At 39.3% G+C, this 12173-nt stretch overlaps 1 protein-coding gene across 1 annotated transcript in view; it reads left to right on the plus strand.

The window, feature by feature from the left end:
* Positions 1 to 12173, plus strand: part of TM9SF2 (transmembrane 9 superfamily protein member 2) — a 197042-nt gene that overhangs the window by 83899 nt on the left and 100970 nt on the right. The window contains exons 6-7 of the mRNA XM_067151214.2: positions 3349 to 3469; positions 4660 to 4808. Of these exons, the coding sequence (XP_067007315.2) occupies positions 3349 to 3469; positions 4660 to 4808 (270 nt within the window). The remainder of the gene's footprint in view (positions 1 to 3348; positions 3470 to 4659; positions 4809 to 12173) is intronic.

Raw genomic sequence — 12173 nt, forward strand, 5'->3', positions numbered from 1 at the left:
TCCATGTATCAAGGATGTCCCGTGGCCTCGTTTGGATCTTCTGGTTCCTATCTTTAATGTTCCTGATTCTCTTTCCAGTTTTGCCTTGGAGGGATCTTTGTATCTTCCAAAACTTCTTCTGATTATTTCTGTATTCTGATTCCATTTCCTTACCAAATTCCTGCCAGTTCCTTTCTTTTGCCTCTTTTACTTGCCGCTTTGCTTCATTACGTGCTTCAACATAGTTCCTCCAGTCCTCTAACCTTCTTGTTCTCCTGTACTCCTTCCAAGCTACCTTTTTCCTCCTTACAACTTCCTTGACTTCGTCAGTCCACCACTTTGTTTGTTTCCTTCGTGTGTTTACTGTAGTTTTCCCACAGACCTCTTCTGCTACTTTAATAATATTTGTCTTAAATTCACTCCATCTCTCTTCTAAGTTCCAACCTCTCTCAGGTTCTTCTCTTTCTCTTTGCTGAAGTATTTCCCCCAACTTCTGAGCATAATTCTGCCTTACCTCTGTAAATGCAGAAATTCTTATTTTCTCAAATCGAAGATGAGAGGGTGTGGGTGTAGCCTTGAACTTTGTTTTCATAACCAGAAGCCGATGTTCTGTACTCATTTCTGCACTGCGGAAGACTTACATCTAGTGCTGCATAAGTCATGTTCTTAGTGTAACAAAAGTAGTCAATACAACTCTTTGCTCCTCGGCCTACTGCCTCAAAAGTTATTTTATGGATACTTTTATGGGGGAAGAAGGTGTTGCCAATCCTTAGCTCATTATCAATACAGAATTCCAGCATTCTTTCACCATTGGTATTGATGGTTCGTTCTGCTCCATGTTGACCGATACATCCATGTCCTCGACGTAACCTATTTCCGATCCTAGCATTCTAGTCCCCCATCACAATAACATGTCTACTTCTTTCCCTAGCTTTGTCTATAGCTTTTTGTATTTGAACATAGAATTGCTCCTTATCTACTTTTTGCATATCTTCAGTGGGGGCATAGATCTGCAATAGCGTAATACATTCTTCTAGTTCCAGATCCACTGTGATAATTCTGGAGTTAATAGGTTCCCATTCTGTCACTTTGTTTTCCACTGCTTCGGACATAATAATGGCCACACCTTCTTTTGCCCGTTCATTCCTGCTGACTCCTGAGTATCTCATTACATATCCCTTATCCAAATTTATTTGGCCATTACCTTTTCTCTTGGTTTCACTGACTCCAAGTATGGCAAGCTCGTACCTTTCTTCGACTACCTACTATTTCTACCTCCTTCCCTGACAGAGAGGTCACATTCCAAGTACCAGTTCTCATATACCTTTTCGCGCCAGGTTGTTCCCTTGTTATCCATCCGGCTACTCTCATGTTTCTCTGAATAGTTAATTTCGCTCCACGTGGGTTATTAGCCCTACGGAAGCTAGCATGATGAGGGGGCTGCCCTCTTAGCTGTCATGCCAGCCCGTTTTCTGTCAGGGTATCTTCCCTTAGCCTTTGGGGTCCACTCCCTATCCGCAAGGCAGCAGTTTGTGGTTCGCAGTTCCTCTGCCTACTCCGCCGTTGGGGTGTTTACAAAGTTCCTTCTTCCGCCTTCGTAGCCATTGACTGCCAACTTCTGATGAATTTATATGCCATTTCCTGCACACAGGCATCATCTGGCCTCCAAAAGGGGAACTCCTCCGCCCGTAGCCGTTGGCCCCCCTTCTGGTTGTCAGGTTTGGTAATGGCCGCCTGACCCTCGACCAGACAGTCGCAGGTTGTACCGTCTACTGTCACATACGGTAGCAGGATATTTCCTGACCTGACGGCCGGCTCACTGCACTCTGGTCTTTATTGCTGATAATGTACCACAAAATAAACAAGCCTGTCACAACACATGAATTAGTCAATACAAGACACCTCCAGATTCTGTAGGCAGTAATCATATCCTAATGCACTGTTCTGTTGGTCAGGCACAGCAACTTTCACATTGCTAGTGTTGGTGGATTTTTTTCTGGGAAACATACTTTGAATTGATTAAGGGAATAGAAGTAAACTGGACACTGCGGAAACAGCGTTGAGTTGTCTCTCTACTCACTCATGAAATGTTCTGAGACAGGAGGGTGTATAGGGAGATAAATTGACTTGATTAGTTTTTCAGTCACACATTTTCATCTCCATGGATTGAACGAGAGGTTAAGTCACTTTTTTTCTGGACAGACAGGTAACTAATCACTCAACCCTCTATACCTACATATAGAACAGGCCTTGCAGATTCAGAATAATCTGACATAACACCATTTTTGTAAATTTTAAAAAAAAACTCACCTGACATCACACACACTAGTGAAATATAATATCTCACAGAAAAGGAGAAGTCGGCTTTATACATGTGCTAAGTAAGAAGATGTACAATATTGTAGGGAAGGATCCACCTTTCAATACTCCGTAGTAAGTTGAACTAAAACGTAGTTACAACCTGTTTATTGGGACCGGTTTCAACACATTTCAAGTGTCATCATCAGCCAATTAGCGAAGATCTTAAAACAACTAATACATTGAACACAGGCAAAAAATTAACATTGTATCATATCGTAGCAATTCAGTTAATGTGATTATTGTGTTTTGAACTTGTGATTAATGTGTTAATGTGATTATTGTGTTCTGAACATTAACTGAATTGCTACGATATGATACAATGTTAATTTTTTGCCTGTGTTCAATGTGTTAGTTGTTTTAAGATCTTCGCTAATTGGCTGATGATGACACTTGAAATGTGTTGAAATCGGTCCCAATAAACAGGTTGTAACTACGTTTTAGTTCAACTTACTACGGAGTATTGAAAGGTGGATCCTTCCCTATAATATTGTACATCTTCTTATTTCTCTATTCAATACAGAACAATCATGAAGTTTTTAACTTTAAATGTGCTAAGTAGTCGTGCTTGTTTACGTATGTGATAGAAGGGGATCTGGCCATCACTATTCATTTAATAGATGTCTTTTCCTTACAATTTGTATTGTACCTGCGAACCCTGCAAATGTGCTTGCTGTGTAGTAAGGGTGGTTGGTAATTGAGTTTTCAGTGTTATATGTCCATAATTTTGATTATATTTGAGAGATATCTCTTTTGAAAATGAAGTTCTGTGGGTTTTTTATAAAGGAGGAGGAAATTATGCAAGTGAATATGGTAATTTTTAATTATTGATATTTCCTTTTGTTCTTTTATTAGTGTAGAGTGTAAGCATTCTTTTAAAATGTTAATCTGTTAGGCCTAGTATAGATACTGTATTAAGATTTTTTCGTACGCATCGTTTGAGATTATTCTGCTGTATTTTTTGTTTATTTTATATCTACACATTTATAATGCCTTTTGTTTTTATTACAGAATCTCTTTAAACCAAGGACGTACTATTTGTTCAACCATGTAGATCTGACAATCACTTACCACAGCGGAGAGAACCAAGATTGGGGAATGGGTGTTGGAAATTTGGGTGGAAGAATAATATGTAAGTAACTGAATGTGGTATCAAATTTGTTTCTTTATAGTGTATTAGCTGTAAACCTGTTGACAGTAGGGAATTATTGTTCTGGATATCTGCCCTTATTCCTCAACTTTAACTTTTAGTCTCTGTCATACCAGTGTTTAGAAAATATAATGCAAATTATGCTAAACATACTCTGTTCATTGAGAAGAAACAGAGTGGGGCCTAACAGTGAGTTGTGTGAATGAAATTACAGGTACATAGCATAACTAATTTGACATCTGTACATATTTTATAGTCCCAGTCAATTTCTGATTGTGTTTGTTTGTATTAATCTCACAAACCACCTAACAAATTTTGGTGTATTTTTCACCATTCTTTAGTGTGTTTGTCAAGAAGGATTTGAGTGTATGAAACATTAACCTAGAACAAGCTGGAGCCAATCATTAGTGATTTTAGTAAAGGAAGTCAAAAAAACAAATGGCCACCCTAACTCTTTTGTGGCTTATGTTATGTTTAGATGCCTACCAAACCTTCAGAAAATTCTCACTCATTATAAATCGCGTTTACCCTCCACACTTCATGATTAGTTTCCTTGTGAAAAAACCATTGAATACGTCAGGTGTGCCTGTGTCCGTTACAGTTTTCATTGGCAATATCAACCTGTCTAACTCCACATATCATGTGTCAACTTAGGTGGTGTTGACCTAGATTTTACTTTGGCATGGTTACTGAGGTTATGCATTGCCTGTGCAGTAGTGGCAAATCTTCATGCAGCAAACTTCTGATGCCTTGGTATACCTCTGTCCTTGACCTGTCATTATACCCCTTTACACTAATGAACTTGAAGACTGGCAGTCAACTATTGCTAAGGTTTCAGAAGCTCTTGGCGATAACATCAGCTAATCACTCATATTTTCATAACTCCCTTTTCCCCTTGGTCCTTCTTAGCAGTATCTAAATGTCACTTTTCTTCTAATAAACTTTGTGAAGATGCCAATTATTCAGTCTCCTTAATATTATAAGGAATGGCTTCAAGACTTTAAGCAGGCTTTACTGGGGATATGTCTTCCTCAAAATTAGAAGAAGAAACCAAAAATTGTATTATTAGTGATAAAAATCAGGTTGAGGCTAAAATTGGTATTTTTATCAAATTACTTATACTTTGCTCTTACATTGATAGAATTTTTCAAGGAATTGTGTGTTTTTTCTAGCTGCAAAAGTGATTCCACGAAGTATCAGGCATAAGGGCCCTAAGCAGTTGGATTGTCAAACATCAAAAGAGCTGCTAGAGATCCCTAGTAAAGAACTGGGCAAAGATCAGAAATTAAGCATTGTATATTCGTACAGTGTTACATTCCAGGTAAGATAACTATGTATTCAACATCCTCTTTCATTTGTAGAGTTTCTCCTTTTGAAAGCATTGATGCATTTAAATATCGCCATGTTTGCATCTTAGTATGCTACCTCTTTTCAGAGGAAGTTGAAATTTTCTCTTGTTTGTCTTAATGTGATAATGATAATTGTTTTTAAGGGCCTAACCTTCTATTCACCATCCTCAAGCGATGAGGATATTTGTAGGTGATGACCTAATTGAACACCACAAACAAAGGAGGTCAAAAGAAGGGTCCTTAACTTCAAAAATTAGTATTTTCTAATTTAGAAGCTAGAAAGGGCAGATGAAATTTTGCATTTTGGTTTGTATATTTAGCATTTTGTAGCATTTATACTTTTGTAATTTAGTGTTTTGTAGCATTTTGAAGAAAAACATAGAATTGGATTTAATTCTGATAAATAGATAGTAATAACAACAATAATATTAATAATCATCATCATCATCATCATCATACATTTTCCTTGTCCAGCTCTCGCTGGTTGCGATGTTTATAGCACCTTTCCTTCTTCCTCTACAGTATACAACCACTATTGTTCCTCCTTAACTGTGTTCCAATCCATGTTTCTTCTAACTTACTATTCTTCATTTTTAACCACCTTGGACTGGGTCTCCCTCTGCCCTGCCTCCTCCTATCTGGGCCTCTATCATCCACTACAGTACCATTCCCTCTTATATCCTCTTAACATGTCCAAACCATTCTTTTGTAAAGCTGTTCCACTTCAACCCCGAGAGGAGTTATTCTTTCCTGCCATGTGATGGGGACTTCAGGGCATTTAAGAAAAACGTTTTAAAAATAGACAGAATTTATACTGTGGAAGAGTGCAGGGCAATTGTTGTAAACATCAAAGAGAATGTTCTTAGACTCTTCAATATTAAATTTTGATGAGTGGTGGCCTATGGTTTATTTTTTTAAAGTGAACATATCAGCTGAAACATCGATTCTTTGTGTTGGAAAGATTACATTTGCTCCTTCTTCTTTTAACACGTTCGCTGCTGTTGTTGCTCTGTTGACATTAAGCATGAGTGCGTCACGAGTCACCAATGTCTCATACGATACTTCGGTGTTGTGCGTCACGAGGCACGTGTGATTCGTCCTACGATAGTTCTGCGGGCCGCCAGTGGATGGCGAAAGTATATTACTTCGAAATAATGAGATTGACAGCTGCAAGTCATGTCAAGTTCTCACATTCCTCAGCAAGAGGATCCACCACCAGTGCTCGGTTTAGCAGCGGTAATCATTGAAGTCCACAAGTCACCCGTGCCTCGCGTACCACAGAACAGTGCATTAACATCCCTTTCTACACTTGGTAAAGGTTGGTTTACATGAGCATAAATGTATATTTAGACAAACAATAATTGAACACATTTATTTGCTTTATAATAAAGACACTGCATATAAAATTAAAAATATTTTTTAAATAATTCTGTTCTCTATTTGAACCAAATTGTCCATTTTTTTCACTGATCTCAAAATTCCCTTCATTATTTACACTCGTGATTTCACTAATTTTATTATTATACAATGGCAGTTTTTATTTTGAACACATTATATTTGATTTCAGCATTAATGAACTTCATTAAAACATCCAGTGCACATGAATGATTTGTTTGGGCATTCCTCACAGTAAGTACATTGTCACCAGCTTTGTTTTCTTGTCAGCGTCTTCAGATGTGCCACGTTTGCTTGATAGCAAACCACATATCGTCTTCAAACATTTTTGGCTGGTCCTTCCATCTTTAACAGGGTATCTGCACATCTCCCTCTAGCACTGATGGCAGGTTCTGTCTGTGGTCCAACCAGGAGTCTTGTAACCTTCTCTTGAAATTGCAGTAGTGGCATTTTTTCATAGACATCATGGTGTGAATTATCCACGCTTTGACCAAGGCCGTTTCAATGATAACTTCTAGGGCTACTTTCCTGTACCATTTTAATCCTTGTGCTTCATATCTGGTATGTTCGAGCGGAATCGTAATGATTTTGTATTCGGCGTTTTAAGGAATGCCACAATATCACGCAGCAGGCAGTGTGCGGAGAGGTAGAATCCGCAAACACTGGCGATGCCGACAGTTGGCAAAAAAGCGTGGCTTATAGCCTATAACCAAGTTGTACGCACCAAACAATATTGTCAGTGCTGATGAAATTGCATTGTTTTTTCGTTTTTGTTTTTTAATGCTGAGGCCAAGTGGACTTATAATTTTAAAGGAGAGAATTGCCAGCTGGGAAATGTACTGTGTTGTTATGCAATGCACACGGAAGCCAGAGACCTTCCCCTGTCATAGGAAAGTTCAAAAATGTTTTAAGGGCATCGGGCACTTTCCATGCCAGTACAAGGCATCTAAAAATGCAGACCGTACAGTAATCCGAAAGATAAAGCTTTTCCACAGGGGAGCCAGCATAATTTTTCCTCGTGTTTTTCTTCCTTTCGTTGCGTGAGGTTATGTTTGTCATTTTTTTATACAGCTGTTTCATTTGAATAATGTAAATGCACCTTGTTGGATGAATTTCTGAAATTGTTTTTTCCATGGCATTTGAAAAGTTTAAACTGAGAATCAAGGTGATTGCATGCATTAATGGGTCTTAGAAGTGCCATGGCAGAAAATTGTACAATTATAGTCACTGTACTATTGTAATGTGGACGGAAGCAAGAGACTTTGTTCCCTAGTCATAGGAAAGTTCGATAAGCCGCGATGTTTTAAGGGCATCGGGTACTTTCCGTGCAAGCACAAGGCATCTAAAATGCATACAGCACAGTAATCCAAAGAATAAAGCACTTGCACAGGAGAGCCAGTATAGATTTCTCGTCGTCTTTGAATCATGCTTACTTTCTTCCTTTTGATTTCATTGCGTGAGGTTATGTTTGCCGGTGAGTTATCCAACTGCATTATTTGAATACTGTCTTCGAATTAACGACGTTTTACTGTAGTAAAGGATAAGTTTTCACTAAAAGTAGTTCAAGAAGCACTATGACACTGTAGGGATTAGTACTGCATGATGTGAGATCCTAAACAGTTGTATGTATTGCTTTATGCTGTATTTAATATACAGTAGAAGTCTGCTATAGCGAGTACGGCATATAACAAGAACCCCGCTATAATAACAATTTCTGCCGGTCCCTTCAAAATTCCTATATTAAACTGTGTATTATCCTTTGGTTACAGCGAGAGCCCTATCACTGACGCATCCGTTATGAGCGAATTTTTCCGTTACCGATATTTATGCACCCCAGCGATTGTGTTGCATGCGATCGATCTCCTTCGGTATCGTTTCCTCACTATGTCCACTAGTGAGTTATCTCGCCGACATTCGAAGGTGATGTCGGAGTCAATTAGTAATACCCGTCAACTGCTGTTCTGTAAAGAAAATTCAAAATGAAAGAGAACTTTTTGCGCAATAAATCCTTAAATAATGTGTCCAATAAGAGTTGTTAACTCGTTAAAAATAAAGGCTGAGGAAGCGATCGCTTAATTTTAATGCTAAATACTGCAATTAATTAAGGATGGAATACACCTCAAGATATGGCATCGAGCGTCATTGATTTCAGAGGATAGTTTCTATTTTCTCGCGTCTGTTAAATTTCAGAAAGGCTATTATCATGTAAATTTATGGCGAGAAGTGTATTTTCTACTGGCGCTAGAAATACGTAAGTATTCACAATAAATATAGTATGGTTAAGTTAGGTCACGCTGTTTGAATAGGAAAACTGAAACGTTTGCCACAAAATGCAGTCGATCATCTTCGGTACGGTATAGTTTTCTCGCTGTGTGCATTTGCGAGCTCTTTTATGTACATTCGAAGGCGATGGAGTTGATTAGTAATAGACCCTTACCCGTCGATTCCTGTTCTCTAAAGGAAATTCGAAATGAAAGAGGATAACATGTTTTCGTAATAAATGCATAAATAACGTGGCTGATAGCAGTTGTTAACTCGTTAAAAGTAAAGGCTGAAGTAAACGGTCTCTTAATCTTATATACTGAAATTAAGTAAGAATATGGCAGAGTACATCACTGATTTCTGAGGATAGTATATATTTTCTCGCATCTAGTTAAATTTCCGAATGGCTATTCCCATGTAAATTTTAGTGTGGAGGTCATCATTTCTCTACATGCGTTTGAAATATGTTTTCATCATAGATATACGGTTAGGTTAGGTGACGCCGTTTGAAGAAGAAAACGGAAATGTTTGCCACAGAAGCCTCTGGACTGATACCGTATTTCTCAGAATCCAAGACGACAAATTTTTTCTTCAGAATCTCATGTGAAATATCAAGGGTCGTCTTGCATTCGCGGCCTTGGCAACTACCATAGTAACCCCGGTGCTACTTTTCATACACACACGCGCGCACGTGCACACAAAACTCGTTGACAATAAACGACCGTCTCTTTATTATCCATCGCTTGCTGCGGCGACCGGTTGTACAGTGCCTATGTGTAACGTAACTGGATCTCCGGAAATAGTGATGAGGGAATAACATTCTATTAGTCTCTCTACACAATCGTTTCTCAAATCTGCAGAATGGCATCAAAAAATGTGAGCCTTCGAATTCTTAGAAAGGCCATGGATACTCAGTAGCAGAGTTATAACGCGTCTACTGTACCTGACGCTTAATAACATGAATTTTTATAGATAGCAGGAATATTTTCGTGACGAATCGTTGTACTGTAAAGATACGTGGAACAGGTATTTCCGCCAAATTTTCAACGGGTGCTCGTCGATATTATGATTCCAATTTTAATGGTTATTAAACCCCCGGAAATGTAGAATAATCGTGCAGCCGCAAGAAAATACGGCCTAACTAAAGCCAATATTCGGTGTTAGTGTGAAGACAAAGATAGCTTAAAAATGCGTACTGCACAAAAAATGTGTTCAGTGGCCCGCAACATGGACGCTTTAAAGAAGTCGCAGATGAAATTGTGAGGTATGTGCACAAAAACACAAGGGCGGAATTGCCATACTGCGGCGCAATAAACTCGTTCGTTGACCTTCAACGTGCGCGATTAGGCCTATACATCGTTAGCCGCTGGAGTTGGCCGAAGCCGGCATGTGAGACGTGCGTGTAGCGGCAGCCAGTTATATTTGACGCTGAGTGAAAGTAACAGTTTTAAAGTAAGCAAGAATATTTTTGTGATGGATCGTGATATTGTAGAGACACGTGAAATAAGTATTGCCGGGAAATTTTCAACGGGTTCTCTTCGATATTATGCTCCCAATTATAAGTTAATGGCTATTAAACCCGCTGAAATAGAGAAAAATTGTGCAGCCGAAAAATAATACGTCATAACTGAAGCCATTGTTCGGCTGTATAAGAAAGGCATTCATATGATTTTACAACTTTACAAAAGAAAATATTTATAAAATCCTCCTATCAATACAATTCAAGTCATCTGTTAGATGAAACAAAGTCCCTCTACCCCCTCTACCCCAGTACCTATGTATCACTTCAATACACTCTTCTACTTCTTCTTCATCATGGGTGTGAGAGACTCGGCTGCTGGTTTGTTCCTCAACCAACTCCACCATACTTTTCCTTTGTGGTTGTCACAGCATCATCCACCTGAAGAAAGTCTTCAGTAGTGCAGTTTGCCTGCAACATTCTCCATGCATCAGGAAGTAAGCCTCCTCCTCCCCCCCCCCCCCCCTCCTCCTTCACTGGCAGCTGAGTGTCAGGATGATCCTTAAAGAATCCTGCTTTCAAGAAACAATTTCAGATGTTAGTGTACTGGGCGAGTTGGCCGTGCGGTTAGGGGCGCGGCTGTGAGCTCGCATCCGGGAGTTAGTGGGTTCGAACCCCACTGTCGTCAGCCCTGAAGATGGTTTTCCGTGGTTTCCTATTTTCACACCAAGCAAATGCTGGGTTTGTACCTTAATTTAAGCCACGGCCGCTTCCTTCCCATTCCTAGGCCTTTCCTATCCCATCGTTGCCGTAAGACTTATGTCGGTGTTGGTGTGACGAAAAGCAAACAACAACAAAAAAAAATAGTGTGCTTCACAGCTTTCCAAGACTTTGCAGTGAAATGCATCAAATATAGAAAATTTAAATGATGGATCATTTTCTGCATCCATAAGGAATAAAATTCTCTTCAGCAGGCTCTTCCTATATAGTGATTTGGAGTGGTGTATAACCCTAAATCCTTAGGCCGCAGATTGCTTGTGCAGTTACCAGACAGAAATTCTAACTGCACATTCCTCAAATGAACACCCATGGAATGTGCAGGACAACAGTTATTGATAAGAAGGATCTTCGTATTTTCCGCACCCATTTTTGAATCCTGATCAGCCAAATGCTGTTGAAAAAGATCTGAGGTCATCGAAGCTATATAGTTGACATCATAAGAAGTTGGTAAATGAGCACGCATTCTTGAAGCAATGAGGTTTTTTTGTTTTTTGTTTTTTTAGATTTCCTGTTACAAAGGTATGGAGCTTCTAAGAGCCATCACCATTGGCTCCCAACATCACTGTGCATCTCATTTTGTTGTGTTTCCCACCATGGCATTTATCTCCCTGTGAATGCTGAAGTCTTGTTGGGCTGAAAAACTGAAAAACAGTCCGGTTTCATCTAGGTTAAAAATGTTTCTGGATTCATATTTGTTCGTCACCTCCTGCAATCTTCTGTTGATCCACTCTGCCACAGTTTCATCGCTAACTACATTTCATTCTCCACAGACAATTTTATAATTTATGTTTTACTTACTTTACGGATTTGTGCAGTGGAAGTATCGTAACCAATGAGGTTTTTTTTGTGTCTCGTAGAGTGCCCCTCTCCTGCAGTCCTTCTCTGGTTTCTTCCTTCCAAGTCTTTGGTCTTCCTCAAGCTTTACCTCCCTCCACTCTCACCTCCTTCATTAACCTTGGCAGTCGGTCTGTCAACGTTCGGTGGACATAACCAAACCATCCCGATTGGTATTCTTGGATGGTTTTCCATAGTGGCTTTATATTCAGTATTCTCCGGGTGACTATATTCCGGATCTTGTCCTGTATGGTTTATTGTCTCCTTTCTAGACATCTCATCTCTGCTGCCTGGATTCTGCTCTTGGTGCGTTCTGTTAGCACCCAGGATTCACAGCCATAGGTCAGTGTGGGTAAAAAGTGGATTTATAAACAGCTAACTTTGTCTTCTTGGAGATCTCCTTCTCGTCAAGGAAGTTTGTTTGGATGGCATTAAACTAGTGCCTTGCTGTTTCTGTTCTCTCCGTTATTTCCTCGTCCATCTTCCTGTATGAGTTGATGATTGAGTCAAGATACTTGAACTTGGTGACTTGCTCTAATAAATTACCATCGACCATGATACTGTGCCTCTCCTCATTTCTACTGATACCCATGGTTCTTGTCTTGCC

This window comes from Anabrus simplex, chromosome 7, assembly GCF_040414725.1.
Source record: "Anabrus simplex isolate iqAnaSimp1 chromosome 7, ASM4041472v1, whole genome shotgun sequence".
NCBI classification, from domain to species: domain Eukaryota; kingdom Metazoa; phylum Arthropoda; class Insecta; order Orthoptera; family Tettigoniidae; genus Anabrus; species Anabrus simplex.